Here is a 16356-nt window from a genome sequence, read left to right as displayed (position 1 = left end):
GGGGGGGGGGGGGGGGGGGGGGGGGGGGGGGGGGGGGGCATCCGCTCGCCCCCCATTCCAACACTACGCTCTCCAGGAGGGAATGAGCAGCGGGGCTGCTGCTGACGTCGCCTTTTCTGGAGGAATCATCCAATTCGCTCCGTGGCTCGGCGTCAAAAAAGGTGATGGCGTAGTCCAGCGAACAGTCCCCCGTCACGGAGAGGCACTCCTCGATGTTAGTCTTGAACAAGGCTGATCGTCTCCACTTCTCCTCAGGAGGGATGAGGTCACAGGGATGGCAGGAGGAGGCGAGGTCAGTATGGTGGGGACCCAGGCATCCTTCACAGATGTCGTGCCGGTCAAAACTCAAAATGTAGCCTGTCTGACAGGACGGGCACAGGTGGATGGTGCTGGTGCAGGACATTGTGTTCTTGTAAAAGCAGTGCTGGTTGCTTGCTGAAAAAAAATGGGAGCTGATTACCCGGTCTCACCGTAATTCATACGGACCGGGGGTGAGGCCCACACAGCAGGTGGGCGTGGACCAAAGTTTTCAGTGCTGCGCTGCGCACGAACAGATAAACCCACTAGCGATAGCCTTAAAGGGCAAAGTCTATATGAAATAGAACAATAGGAATACAATTGTGTGTGGAATTGAATGTGGCTGATCTTTCACTGCCGACCTGCTGATGTATGTCCTCTTTTGTTTGAGTTGCATTCCTTTGTCTTCTACTTAATACCATAGCTGTTTAACTTGAGTCTGTGTTTCTGTGGTAACAGCACGCTCAGTGTGGACTGGACCTGAGACATGTGACAGTTATTGAGCTGGTTGGGACTTACCCGGTTCAAGTTGGACGGATCCGGCACCGGCTTCTCCCACCAGGACTGGCCCTTCAGCTCAGGTACAAACACACACTCGTGTACCCTCAGCAAACATGACTTTTAGCTCGCTCTTGCTTGCTAAGCTGATGTGTGTTTCCTAGGTTACTGCTCCGGATCCCTCAGAGATCTTTTCAAATGGTGCTGGTAGACAAACAGGGCCTGGACAAGCAGCGCTACCCGTTCCCCATCACAGCGGCTGAATTATTTACCACCATCGACACCTTTCCCCTCCGTAAAGATGAAATGGAGTTACAGCAGGGGGCGGGACAGACCTGTCAATCATAAAACTCCCCTAAAGAGAAATGTCAGCCATTTTTTAACCTTTTCCCTCATCACAAAACAGACAATTCGGCTCAGATCATCTGTTTCCATCCATGTCACACACTTCTCTTTTAACTCAGTCTGTCCTCCATCCTCTGTGTGTGTGTGTGTGTGCATGTGCTTGTTTATGTTACTTTGTGAGGACCATTTATGAACACATACTACATTGTGAGGACCAAACCCTGGTCCTCATAAGGCTCAAGTGCCGTTGGTGGGTTAGGTTTAGGGTAAGGATAAGGATTAGGCTATAGAAATGAATGGAAGTCTATGCAAAGTCCCCATAAAGACAAGGCAAGACAAACCTGTGTGTGCGTGTGTGTGTGGGGGTGTGTGTGCGCCCATGTGTGTCATCAAGTGTTTGCATGCCAGTCATGGCGCAGATGTGAGGCTGCTTAAAATGGATCACACAATACAGTCATATTGATTCTTTTTATGTTTTTTTCTTTTATAAATACACATTCTCAAATAAAATATGTTTTATTGTTCTATTTTATGTAAAACTCTGGAAAAAAATGTAGTCTAATATTTATGTCTTATGTCTTTCATTAATATGTACTCTGTGAGTTATGCACAGTGCACGTGTGCATTCTTGACTTTACCAAACACTGATTAAATGTGTGTAATGCATCTTTTGTGAGTCGGTTTAGTTTGCTTCAAAATAAGATTCACCATCTTTATGCCATTTGACTTTATTATTTATTGTTATTCTTTTTAGATTACAAACATTTGATCACCAGTTTGTGATAATGTGTGAATAAAAAGCTGCTTTAAATACACAAATTATTTTAAAAAATGCAGTAAATTAGACATTAATTTAAAAATCAAAACAAAGCAAACATAAGTATATTCCCTTTAAAAAATGCATGTTGCCAGCCACCTTGTTGGACAGTTTTACACAAAGATCTTGAGAAATCTGTTGATGTTCCTTGTCGGAGATGACTCTCAGCTACTACCACACCAAGTTTTAGCTAGGTATTTATAAATTTGATTGTGTTTTAACCATTTCTTGTGTTTGCTGAGGTCAGTTGGCTGTGGCAGATCTAGTTAATCTGTTGAAGAAGTGTACCTATTGATTACTTTCTATGAGTTTCATTAGATGTCCAGTGGTTCATGAGATATTTTGTTAACAGACGGATACAGACAAGCCAAGACTGTCAATGATAGGATTGTTCACCTTTCAAGGTGGCAGGGAATAACTGAAGGGACAGCTGGAGGACTACTGGTCAACGATAGAAAAGTTTTTTATTAAATACTAGTTTTTGTACAACATAGTTTATATAGTATTTATTTTGTGGGTAATATTTTCAACACAGAACACACAGTTGCACTCAAAGTTCATTTAGAGATAACTTAATATCGTCAATAGTCCTCAAAAACAACAAAACCAGCATACAGTCTATGGAAAGATGTATTTATTCCAAAATATTCTCGTAGAGCATTTGGGAGAAAATAAGCTTGAAAAGAGTGAATGTGATGCTCGGAAAGCAGACAATAAACAGGCAGAACATGCCGTACAATCAGAGATTCTTCTGTAATAAGATATTGCACAAGTGTCTCAATTATGCAGTAAACATATGTATTATTACCATCACTGTAACTGGGAGACCGCCTACAGTGTGGAGCAGGTGGTTTAAGGAGGACGAGCAGGCAAAATGGGCATTCCACACAAAGAGAAGAAGTCCTGATGGGGTTTAAATTAGGATTTTTTTTTTTTTTTTTTTTTATTAAATATGATTCATCACAGAACCAATGATCACAGAGCCCTGAGCAACAAGGACAAGGTCAGTGTCACTCGCTCATTATTATTAGCCCCCTCCCTGAGTGACGACAGCTCTTCTCAGTGCTGAGTCACTCTCTAACACACAGCCCCATCTCACGGATCCTGAGAACACACTGCAAATCACGCTTTCTTGTCTAGGTGTAAAGTGATGTCAGCATCAGTGCTGCTTCGTGTAGCCTCCACCTCTGTCTCTAATAGCATGCACTCTGTCCTAACACACTGATACAGTGTGGTGGCAAATTACAGGAAAACCAGTCCAAGGTCGACATTCAACAAACTTTGTGCCACAGAGTGGTGATTTGGTCAACCAGTGAGGGATTATATGAAGCCCAGCAAGTGTCAGATGTGAAAAAAAAACAGATTATCTTGGTAAAATAAACTGTACGCACAGAATGACAGTAAGCATAAGGTCTGTGCAGCAGGTGTTGTGCTTTACTGTGTTTCAGCTGAGAGGCAGTGATTTAAATTGGCAAACAGAAGTAAACGCAACACTATAACTGCTATGTGTTGTCATCGTTGTATGTTCCCATACAATGACAAAATTAGTTCTCTGCATTTAACCCATCACACCTGGATACACCAGGCAGAGCAGTGGGCAGCTACTGAATGCCCGGGGAGAAATTAGGGATTAGGTGTCTTGCTCAGAGACACCACGCCATGTGGAAATGGATGGGAGTCGAGCCGCAACTTTCTGATCCCAAGTCAGCTGTCCTACCTCTACCCAATCTCGGCCCTAGTTGTAAAATAAGTGGAGAAAACAATAGGGATTCACGATATTATCGGCATGGTATTGGTATCGGCCAATATTAGCGTTAAAGTTCATTGTTGGACATCGGCCATTCCATCAAAATAACTGACTGATATAAAAGACGCTGTTTTTGTATGACAACCCAGTAACAAGGATGCCTGCAGCACCAGCACAATGTGATGATGTCACATGCGCCTACTTGATCTGATCACAGCGGAGAGGAAGAAGTCAAAATGTTGGCGGTGTGGAAGTTTTTTTTGTTGTTGAGGATATTGGATTCAGAAGATTTATGGACTAAGTTGAGCCTTGTTACATCATACCAAGTCGGAGATATTTTTCTGTCGTTATCTTATCAGAGTTACAAGCCGTCAATTCCGACATCATCAACAAGCTAATAGCCGATAGCACTTTGGTGAGTTTTACCACAGACATCTGGACGTCATGTTAGCCCCGTTAGCATGATTAGTCTTACAGCACAATGGATAGACAAAAACTTTGAATTTAAAAAGTCTGTCCTTCATGCACAAGAGTGCAGAGGATCCCACACTGCAGCTAGGAACCTGGAACAAGCCTCCACAAGTGAGACAGCATCACAGGTGACTAATGCTAATAAATAACATCTAACACTTTTAATTTAATATAAATTAAAGTGTTATGCATATCATATGGATGTTACTGAATATATGTCACCAGCTCTTACAGCTGTTACACAATTTATGTAGCAAATAAGCCTAAATAAGAAGCTATGTTCTGACAAAGGAACATACATTAAAAACATGGGTATCTGTTATCGGCCAAAAATCCAATATTGTGCATCCCTAGAAAATACTGCCTACAAATGTTTCTATTTATACCAAAGTCCATGCTCAATAATCCAGGAATAAAATCCAACAATGTTCAGTCATGTCATCTGGACAGTTTCTGTTTTTGTGCTGAGACGTTTCGCCCTCCATCCAAAGGGCTTCATCAGTCTGTGGAAGTTCCTCAGATACAAATTAGAGATAATTTAAATCTAATTTCCTCACTCTAACAAAGTTTTTACAGGGGATGTTAAAATATTTTACATTGCACTTGTCATCTAAGTATTTTATGTTTGTTTAAACTATTTAGCTTTCTGGCTAATTCTGCTTTTCATTTCATAGTTCAGGTTTTGATGATTACTTTGCTTGTTTTTCAACCTGTAAATAGTTGACGCCAACATTGCTTCGATGGGATTTCTGAGAAACACAACTTAAGAAGCATGGATATAAAACACTCAAACACAATGATGCTCATTAAATAAAATTCTTACATATGATTCACACTAATCCCTTTGGTTTGATTCATAAACCAAAGGTACGGATTTCTCCAACCTATGTTTTTAATTTGACACATGGCACTTGCTGGACTCCACACTTGTAGACAAACCATGTTCTTAGAGCACACAGTTTTCTAAAGAATTTCATTATGATTACTAAAAACATATTAAAACAATATATTACAGCGTGTGATGTAATTAATTTACGAAAGGAACTAAAACCAAGTTATATTAGAGTCTATCTACCTTTGCCACACATGGATGACAGTATTATTTATAGAATTTGGTTTCTGGTACATTTTTGATGTCCACACAAACACATTAATGGTTGGTTGAGTCATGGCAAGACATTTTACCTCACCATATCGTACAAATGGAGCATTCTGTTAGACACAAATATGATCTAATCTATCGGTTACTATAGTTCAGTAGATCCCAGTGCTGGATCTTGAAACACCAAGAGAATAAATTATGATTGTTATCTGCGTATTAATTGAATATAAATAGTAGAGCAGTTTAACTGCTTTAGTAGAAATGTTTGTACACTTAACTTAGTGAAGGTGGTCACGATTATTAATCGTTGAAATGAAAGTAAAGCACAAAGTACACTTGAAGCTGTTGGAAGTGTTTTAAGTTTTGTGCTGTACAATTCCATGATTTGACCACAAAAAGTTACCATGTATGTTAAAACTCATCATATTTTGGGTGATTTGAATGTCTAAACATGACTTACAGCATTTTACTCACAAATCAAATGTTTAATGAAGAGGACGTTGGGCTGACTCGGATACATCGTTAAGTTTTGTGTTTCAGTTTGGAAATATTTGAAATAATCTGTAGTGTTGTGTCAAAATTTCATACTTTCGGCTTTTTGTAAATATTTGTCATTTGTTGTTCCATTTTGATCTAAATTGCTTAAATGATGGTGTTTTTTTTAATAGTTGGTTGGACAACGTGAACTCAGTTCTGTCAAGAGGTGACCGTTTTAATAAATCCTCTACAACTTATCGAGTAAGTAATTGAAAAGGGTGGGGCTTTTTTAGCGAAAGAACATAAAAATAAAAAAAAACATTCAATCTTTGTAAATTTACCTTCAAGAGAATTTAAGTTGCAGTCCTTTGAAAAAAATTAAGATAAGAAATACAAATACCATATTTTCTGGCGTATAAGTCACATTTATTATACATCATCGCTAACCCGTAGCGGTTATTATGAGTTTATTCAAAACAATTTTTTTAACATTCAAAACAGCTTCATTTCATCTGGGTGGTGCTGTGCCATCCATCCATCCATCCATCCATCCATCCATCCATCCATCCATCCATCCATCCATCCATCCATCCATCCATCCATCCATCCATTCATCCATTCATCCATCCATCCATCCATCCATCCATCCATCCATCCATCCAACCATCCATCCATCGGGGCTGGAGCCGCTAGCTCTCCAGCGTTCTTCAACCTGCACCAGCTGAGTGAAGTGAGCGCACATGGGAGGACTCACTATTGCAGTTCTTCGAAATGTAAAGCTTCAGTCAAAAATTGCGTTATGAATATGGAAAAAAAAACCATATATAAGTTGCTTCGGCATCTAAGTCGCAGGACTGACAAATCTATGCAAAAAAACCTGTGACTTATACGCCAGAAAATACAGTAAATGCTTCTATATTCTTTGGAACTTAAATTATAATGACTCATTTGAAAATACATAGACATAAAAATTTAATTGAGATAGATTGTGTTGACCTACAGTGTGTGTGTGTGTAGTGGGGGACTCAAGATGCTGTTTTTAAATGTAAAGCTGTATTACAGTACATCTTAAAGTGAGCATTAATGCAGTAACGAGTTGCTTTTCCTCCCATTTAGTACACAACTAGTGATGATGTTTAGCATCATCCTGTGCTTCAGATCACATTTATAAAGGGAATGTTTCTATTTATTCTATTGATCGATGTCTCGTCTAATGTCTGATGAATGTTCTCCATCACATGCAGAAACAGCTCACAGACAATACAAGGACGGACATGTTAGGAGTCACCATGTGCTTATTTAGAGGTTACAGATGAATACAAAGAGGGGCTTTTATAGACAGCTGTAAGCAGCAGCAGAGCTTGGTCAATAGGGGCACGTATGGACGAGTGAGTAAGGCATGGCCGGCTGTGCTTGAAACAAGAAGTGATCTGAACATGAAAGAAAGTTTGGAGAGGGACACTGGTCCTTCAGAAGCGTTTGAGTTCTTGTTCGCTCACTTCTCCTGACTGCTCTGCCTCTCCAGCTCTCGTCTCATAACTTCAGACCTCTTCTTTCTCCCTCTCTTTGATCCCCTTTGACTGTGCGATCGATCCGGCTCACGCGCTGCACTTGCGCATGCTTGACCGCAGCATCAAAGTACACTCCTGAGGAACCTCTGGGTTTTCGATCATGCGTTGCCATACTTGCTGTTCCTCCCCGTACGAGTCCATCCAGTCCACTTCATTTCCGTAGCTTTTACCTTGGGGAGAGAGGAGACACATTAGAACACAAACATCCTGGTTTTATTATGCACCAGACTCTCTGGGAATCTAATTAGAATCAATAAATATGTATGTAGGTTCTGATTTATTTAAGACAGTAAATATAATAGCTTAGTACTGCAGTGTTTGTACAATCATGGTTAAAACCCTTCATCTTTAAAGAGGGGGAATACGTCAAAATGCATTTTAAACTATTTTCCCAGGTTATTATAATCTCCTGCAGAAAGTCGTACCTGTGCCAGCTCCCAGCCTGACTCCTCCCAGGAAGACGTTACTGGACAAAGCTTCTTTGTCCCACACAGTCAGCTCCAGGCAGATGTTGTTCAGGTCTCCTGGCTGCAGGCCACAGTAGGTGAACGTGTGGTTCCACTGTGGGTTCACAGTGCGTCGCTCCACCGCCGTCTTGTGCTTCGTTGACTTGGTATTGTCAGGGAGGAGGTATCTAGGAGAAAGTACACAACTTCACTTTACTTTCAGCACTTGCTGTGCTTTCTTTACAACCCAATTTCTAAAAAGTGATGCTATGCTATTATGCTATATGAGACGTTTTTTGTTGTTGTTAGAAATTCAAAAGCCAATACAGCTAGAGAAAAAAGACATGAACAAGACTAACGCAAAGCAAAACTTTATAGCAGACATACAAATGTCCATTTGTAAAATAATTAAATAAAGAAGCGAGCAAAAAAGGACAATTAAAAACTGAAAAATATAAACATGAAAATAAAATAATAACTGATCAAGAGAAGTGATTGTGAAGTCATAAATCATTCTGAAGTAATTAGAAAAATAAATTACGAAAGAACTTTAATTTTGCCAAGGTCTACACAAAGACATAGATCTCCATCCATCCATTATCTTTAACAGCTTCTTCCTTTTTGGGTCGCAGGAGTCACTGGTGTCCATGTTCAGCTTTCACTGCGTGAGGGGTGGGGGACACCCTGTACAGGCTGCAAGTCCATCACAGGGACACATAGAGACAAACAACCATTCACTCTCTCACTCACACCTAGGGACAATTTAGAGTTACCAATCAGCCTAACATGCATGTTGTTGGTCTGTGGGAGAAAACCGGAGTACACGGAGAAAACCCACGCATGCACGGAGAGAACATGCAAACTCCACCCAGAAAGGTCCCCTGGCCGAGATTTGATCTGGTAACCTTCACGCTGAAAGGCAACATTTCCACTGAGCCACTGTGCCACCCAACATAAATATCATGTCTGTATTACTTGTCAAAATCATACCTAAAAACTGACCAAACTTACCATGTAGGTAACCTGTGAGTAAAGGAGTCACTTCATGATGCAACTGGGCCCTGTAGGCGACCTGTACATTCCCTGTTAGTACTCCCGCAAGTAGTTTGTTGCCCTTATACTGTAAGTACTCCAAACATGCCTTTAAGATATCTCTGTAAACACCTAATAATTATTCCCATAAATTATCCGTATGTACCCCTATAGGGGTTTCATAAGTACCCCAATTATCACCTCTGTGTGTTCCATGTAAGTTCCCTGTGAGTACACTGTATATTATCTGTAAGTACCTTGTATGTACCCTTACAGGTACCCCTTAATGTAGATTGTAAACATCCCTAAGCAAGATTTAAGTGTCCTAGTGCATATCCTGTACAAAACCTGGTAAGTACCCTATAAGAACCTCTGTACATCCCTGTTAAATATATTTAAAAGTACCTGTAACTCTTCCATATATACCCCATACTTACCCTGCAAGCACTCCTTTAAATATTTTATAAATACCCTGGACTAACGATTAAAGTACACATGTAGGAGTACTGGGCTGTATTATTGTAGTTAGGGATGCACGATATTATCAGCATGGCATCGGTATCGGCTGATATTAGCGTTAAAGTTCAATATTGGACATCGACCATTCCATTAAAATAACTCACCGATATAAAAGGCGCTGTTTTTGTTTGCAGTGGCAGCACAACGTGATGACATTGTAGCGCAATGTGAGGACGTTGCAGCGCAACGCGATGACGTCATATGCGCCTACCTGATCTCACAGCGAAGAGGAAAATTCAAAATATCGGCGGTGTAGAAGTTTTATTTTTTGTTGGTGAGGATGTCGGATTCCGAAGATTTATGGATTACGTTGAGCCTCGCTACATCGTCCACAGTCTGAAATATTTTTCCGAAGTAACTACCCGAGTTACAAGCCGCCATTTCTGACATCACTGAGAAGTTAATAGCCGATAGCACGACTTGTTGGGTGAGTTTTACCACAGACATCTGGACGTCATGTTAGCCCCATTAGCATGATTAGTCTTACAGCACAATGGATAGACAAAAACTTTGAACTTAAAAAGTCTGTCCTTCATGCACAAGAGTGCAGAGGATCCCTCACTGCAGCTAGGAACCTGGAACAAGCCTCCACAAGTGAGACAGCATCACAGGTGACTAATGCTAATTAATAACATTTAACATTTTTCATTTAATATAAGTTAAAGTGCTATGCATATCATATGGCTGTTTATGAATATATGTCACCAGCTCTTACAGCTGTTACACAATTTTTGTAGCAAATAAGTCTAAATAAGAGGGCTATGTTCTGACAAAGGAACGTATATCAGTATCAACATCGGTTATCGGCCGAATAAGTTTTAACATATCGGCATATCGGATATCGACCAAAAATCCAATATTGTGCATCCCTAATTGCAGTGCTACAGAAATTACACTAGAAGGTCACAAAACAACCTCAACAGGATAACAAATACTAAAACACAAAGAAACGACAGGAACAAAAACTTTAAAGACACAATGGCCCAAAAACGAAGTAAACAGCTGACAGATTTATACTGAGTCTAAAATATTTGCAAAGGCACACAAATAAGCTAAAGTATCCATGTGTTTGTCTCTGGATGTGTTTCCTGTGTTGAAAGAGTCAAAGTCCTTCAACATGTTTTTGTTCATGTCTTATCATTGGACACTTTTCTGAACCAAATTTTTTACTTTGACTTTTATTCAAAACGTAGCAATGGTTAAGTCATGTGAAATATAATTAGGGCATTGATGTGGATCCTGACAAATGCATTTTCTTAAAGGTTTGGCCCCTGCAGAGGGCCTCTCACCCTTTCACAAAAGTATCCGAACTGCCTCCAGACTTGACAGCGGTTAGGTTTTTGGCCCCTTTAACCAACAGCTCGACCATGCCCCCTTTAGGCAGCGTGATGCTGCTCCTCTTCTTGCTCTTCAGGAAACTCTTCTTTACTGCAGGGGGAGGAGAACACACTTAAATAGACACATACACAAAATTTATTGCACATTTTCTGCTGTAAAACTTCAGAAGCTAAAAAGCTGTTAAAGCAAAAAGTTTTCGTATAACGGAGGGAACAAATAACCGAGAGCGAAGAACACCAAAGATGAGGCATAAATAAAGAAAAACCCACGAACGAGAATATTTGAAATGTCAAACATTTGAGAACACATTTTATAAAATTCAAATGATAAATTCATTCGCACACAAATGACTCATCAACGAAAGCATATTTAAAAATAGGTAACAACGATTCGTTGAAAACCCTCGGAAGTTATGAGGAAGATGAGTATCTGATTATTAATACTTTCTTCATTGGAAGATGTTAAATATCTTGGATCATTCAGCACAGTGCTTCAACAAACATGCCCTCTGGATGACAACCAGTCAGCCTTTCTATATTACTCAGATCTGTGAGCGTGGTGATGAACGCTCTAAAGGACAGAACTGTGAAGAGCATTCACTTGTTTTAGGCTCCTTCTGCATAAAGAATATCCATATTTTCAAATGTACAATAAGACTGACTGAATACTAACGTTTGACATTTAAGAAATGTTTCTTTTATATACAGTATTTTCTGTGTTTATTTGCCCATTGCAGTGAAAAGTGTGAGATCATCCAATGGCCAGTGTATGTTTGTCTGTCTGTTAGCGAAATAGTTTATAAACCACTGGACACTTTTTAATGGAAATGATCAGAAAAGCATTTATTTGATGTACATGTGACACTGCACATTTAAGATGGCTGTCACAGAGACCTGGCCTTAGCATAAATGGCTATAGCTCAGTCAGTTGTACAGATATTGAGCTAAAGTTGGTGTAGTTGGTGTAGTTGGTGTAGTTGCAGCTGAATGTCATCTGCATCAATACATCCAAGTGCTAATTGATCACATAACTTACTTAACATTGTTGGCATGCAAGGCAGAAACACATTACTTTAAGATATGGCCGTTTCTAATTACATTCATTTTAAATTAAAATTTTGTTTGAAGCATTTTTTTTAAACAGTTTCATATTTATATTTTTATATTTCAAACTGACTGTACGTTGTCAAAAATCTAGTCTTTGAAGCAATAACCTGCTGCCACGCGTGACAAAGTTTACAACACAAATCTCGCTCAGTGTGGCTGTCTTTGTCTGAAGACACATTTCCTAGTATGATGCAATATTTTAGTGCTTGAAGAATGTGTTGGAAACTACTCTCAGCTACTACCGCACTAGATTTTTGCTCAATATCTGTAAAGTTGACCAAGTTAAAGCCAACTGGCCATTTTTGTGTTTGCTCATGTTGATGAGGTGAGGGAGCCATCTTGAATCTGGCTGACTCCAGATGTTTACCCTGGCTTGGTGCATGGTATCTTAAGCTACGCTATAATTTTTGTTTTACCTAGAGTTATATATTTAACCCTTCTACTCAAGAGGTGCTTGTTATAAAGAATATTTTCTTTTGGCATTTGAAAGTCAACTTAAAATAATTTACTGTATTTTTTCTTTTGGGAAACTTGTTTTAAATTCAATAGCTGCCTTAACAAAACAATCCATAGTTAAACAGACGATAAGAATCAAATCTAAATAATCTGTGCCAATCACACGCTCCCTCACAACTTGTGACATCTGTGACATTATGCTGTGTGATAAAACTACACATTTTAGAGTGGCCTTTTATTGTGGTCAGCCTAAAGCTCACCTGTGCACCAATCATGCTGTCTAATCAGCATCTTGATATGCCACACCTGTGAGGTGGATGGATTATCTCAGCGAAGGAGAACACAGATTTACACAGATTTGTGAACAATATTTGAGAGAAAAAGAAAAAAGTCGTAGTTCTTTGAGTTCAGCTCATGAAAAATAGGAGCAAAAACAAAAAATAAGATAAGATAAAAATGCTGCATTTATGTTTTTGTTCAATATATTTATAGGTGAAGGAGATAGTTAAGTGTTACAGGTATTAATTAGATTATTTGACATCAGGAGCAACATACAGGTAGAGCAAACAATGGGCTGATAAAAACAAGATGAGCAGAAAAATATGATTTTTTCGCATACATATGGTAAATAAAAATCAAAACTAAAGAATAATTTCACTGATGAACCTCACTGTTAGTAAACCTGCAGAAGAATGAATTAAAACTCTCACTTCAAACACGCCAGAATGTTTTCACAAATACAGCCATTTTACATTACCTGTGATCTGAATTGCAGCCTCATAATGTTTGTAATAGTGTGTGATTGTCAGTGGTGGGATGTAACTAAGTACAAATACTTCATTACTGTAAAATACATTTTTCGTGTATCTGTATTTTACTTAGTAGAGTTAAATGTGGGTACTTTATACTTTTACTCCACTACATTTTACATCAAGTATCTGTACTTTCTACTACACTACATTTCTATAATGTGTTGCATTACAAGTTACATTCATGTTGCGGCTTTTTGATTTGTTTGTTACTTTGAAAGTAACCAACGGTGAGAGGGGAGCTGGTCCATTGAATCACTGCAAAGTGGGCAGGTAACGTTAGGCCCACATTCAAGAAGAGCTGGGCCAATGACATATATTCTAGTATATATGTCACTGAGCTGGGTGCACCCACAGCACCACTAACACACCCAAAATGTATTCCACCGCAAGAGAGTCAGCCAGAAGATATGCTCCACCCATGGACTTATTGAAAGACTGTTCAGTACAGCAGGACAGATTTTATTTATCAAAAGAGCCAGATTGAACTCAAAAATCTTTGAAAACCAACTTCTTCTGAACTTGAACAAGAAATTCTTGCTGCAATATTAAAATGTGTCAGTTCATGATGTTAGGAGACAAGAGATGTCTCCAAATGGCTCGACACTCAGGTCCAAGTTTTAAAAATGGTGTCAGGAAGTTAAAATATTGTTCAATATTGACCCATTACAAGGTTGAATAGACAGTATTTGAACTAGAGTTGATGACAAACTGGAGTTGAAATGATCAGATGTTCCTTTGTTTGGTCTAATGCCCCTTTTGTTCAGGCAGACAACTTTTACTTAAATGTGTTTACTGCAGTTAAAATGACACATTGGTTTTGATTTGTGTTAAATAAAAACTTTCAAAGGTATAATCATTCCTCTTTCTTATTTTGATTAATGGCATTTAACTCTGGAGGTCATCCCTGAAATTCTGCTGCACAGAATCACAAGTCCAAGTGTGAACTGTGTCACAGAGTAAACACAATAAAAACATGTATTATCTGCAGCATCGTTCATTAAAATGACACAACACTATTAATGTATTACAGAAAATATACATACGGTAGGCACACTTAAAGATATGTAGACAATTACATTAGGTAATACATTCAGGAAGTACTTTTACTTTTAATACTAAGTATTTTAAAAGCAAGCACTTATTTACTTTTACTTGAGTAAAATTGTTAATGTGGTACTTCTACTTTTACTAGAGCACATTTTTGTCTGTTTATTTGTACTTTTATTTAAGTACAGTGTTTGAGTACTTTCTCCACCACTGGTGATTGTAATGTTTTAACACCCGAGTTATTCTGACAAATTACTGTTTTTGTCTGTGGAGTCAACTGGCTGCGGATCGAGCAATCTACAGTTTTGTTGTCTTACAGAGAGCAAAGTAAAAATTGGAAAATTGTCTAAATATGTGTACAAATAAACACATATTTTTGTGTTTGTGAGTGGGGTTGAAGCACATGTAGCTTTTGCATCTGTTCATTAAAAACCCATTTAGCCATGTGCTGAATGCAGTCCACTGCAGGCTGAACATTTTATGCACGTCCAAATCAAACAGACTGCGTTGTCCCTTCAAAACAGCACAAATCAGATGAAACATTGGATTGCAAACATGAAAATGTTCTTCTGACTGGTGATTTGTTTGATCTGTGCAAAACACAGGGTCAATGATTGAACGCAATTCTAATTTCCTAAAAGCCATCAAGTCTGCAGTACTGTCACATTATTAAGACATTTTTATTATTTATCCCAAATGTTTATATAAAAAAAAACAGTGACCAAAATACAAAATGATCTCAGACTTTTTAAACAATTGAGAATCCATAAATCTGTACGAATCTGCCACATTTATACACAAGCAACAACATTTTATCAACTTGACTGCAAGCAGGAGATCAGTGACTAAAAGGAAAGGATAAAAACGGATATTTTTCTTGTTCTTTGCAATAATTGGTGACAAAATCAGAGCAAGTCTACAGTAAAAAGGTCAAATGGGGGTTGTGAGCATTTTATTTTAGACCACACTGCGTTGGGAGAAGTTGTTTTTATTCGTGTTAACATTTAACGACTCACTGTTAGTCATTATTATGAACACATGCTGAGCAGCCGAACATTATTTACACCCTCAGAACTCCTTTTAACACGACAAGCTGAACTTCTGTTAGTGTAAAATTCACTTAAATAACAAATACAGACTGGAAGGCTTAGCATTCCTTCAAGGAATACATATTGTGCACCGCATGCCAAACTTTTAAACAAAAATCTTGCACAATCGAGGACAATGTTTTGACATTTTTGTGTTTATTACATCAGATCAGCTGTAGCTGCCATCTCGGATCAGGCTAACTCCAAAAGTCAAAAGTTAATCAGTTATAGATACATACCAAATTATTACTTTCTAAGAGTTCCATTAAAATCCAACTACTAGCTCATTAAATATTTTGATCAGGCAGACAAATACCGTAATTTCCGCCGCACCTGTCGCACCGCCCTATAAGTCGCATCAGTCCAAGTATGTCTAAAAAAGTGGAACAATCCATAAATATGTCGCTTCACTGTATACGTTGCATTTATTATGCGTTTCCGCCGACGTGTCACATTTGTTATGTGTCACCACTGACAACCTGGAAATGTGAGCCGGTCTTGTGCCAAAAATCAATGGGCTGCCAAATGGCAGCGGCGGGAGCGTGCACAGGAGGACTTTAACAAGAATTTAACTACAAAGTAGATTAACACTTAAAAACAATTATTTGTTTGCTCAAAATTATAGTAAAAGTGTGTCTCAGTCTACTTTTTGCTTAATAAATGCACTTTGACAGTCAAATCAGCTGTATTTCAAAACCTGATTCGCGGAAGCGGCGGGCGCACGCAGAGGGACGAGCCTCCGTATTTTTTCGAAATTTAACAAGAAAACACCTAAAAACAATTATTTGTTTGCTTGAAATTATAGTAAAGGTGTTTCTCAGTCTAACGTTTGCTTAATAAAAGGACTTTCACGGTCACATCAGCTATATTCGGTGCCTCGGTGCTCCAGGAGCGCGCAGAGGGAGGAAAAAAATAAGGAGGAACGCTGCTCGTTTCTTCGAAATTTAACAAGAAAAGCATCTAAAACAATTATTTGTTTGCTCGACATTATAGCAAAGGTGTGTCTCTGTTAACCTTTTACTTAAGCAATGCACTTTAATGGTCAAATAAGCTGCACTTCACCCAGCTGGTTTGACTTGCTCCAAGCAGCGAGCAGAACAAAGGTGGGGAGACTAAGGCAAGCTGATTGTGTCATTAATAGCTGGTGAAGGTTCGCAGTCATCCAGGACATGGTAAATTAAAAAAAA

General features: G+C 38.8%; 2 protein-coding genes across 2 annotated transcripts in view; one reads left to right on the top strand and one right to left on the bottom strand.

The window, feature by feature from the left end:
- Nucleotides 1-1594, top strand: part of srpx (sushi-repeat containing protein X-linked) — a 31484-nt gene extending 29890 nt beyond the window's left edge. Inside the window, exons 9-10 of the mRNA XM_037686521.1 lie at nt 757-878; nt 960-1594. Coding sequence (XP_037542449.1) covers nt 757-878; nt 960-1143 — 306 coding nt within the window. The 3' untranslated portion in view covers nt 1144-1594. The remainder of the gene's footprint in view (nt 1-756; nt 879-959) is intronic.
- Nucleotides 1595-7260: 5666 nt separating this feature from the next.
- sytl5 (synaptotagmin-like 5) overlaps nt 7261-16356 on the bottom strand; it is a 74844-nt gene continuing 65748 nt past the window's right edge. The window contains exons 8-10 of the mRNA XM_037686188.1: nt 10612-10750; nt 7751-7959; nt 7261-7495 (exon numbers count right to left, since the gene is read on the bottom strand). Of these exons, the coding sequence (XP_037542116.1) occupies nt 7353-7495; nt 7751-7959; nt 10612-10750 (491 nt within the window). The 3' untranslated portion in view covers nt 7261-7352. The remainder of the gene's footprint in view (nt 7496-7750; nt 7960-10611; nt 10751-16356) is intronic.

This window comes from Nematolebias whitei, chromosome 13, assembly GCF_014905685.2.
Source record: "Nematolebias whitei isolate Nwh7 chromosome 13, NemWhi1, whole genome shotgun sequence".
Lineage (NCBI taxonomy): Eukaryota > Metazoa > Chordata > Actinopteri > Cyprinodontiformes > Rivulidae > Nematolebias > Nematolebias whitei.
Note: the sequence above shows the minus strand (reverse complement) of the source record. Positions and strands in the feature narration are given on the sequence as shown.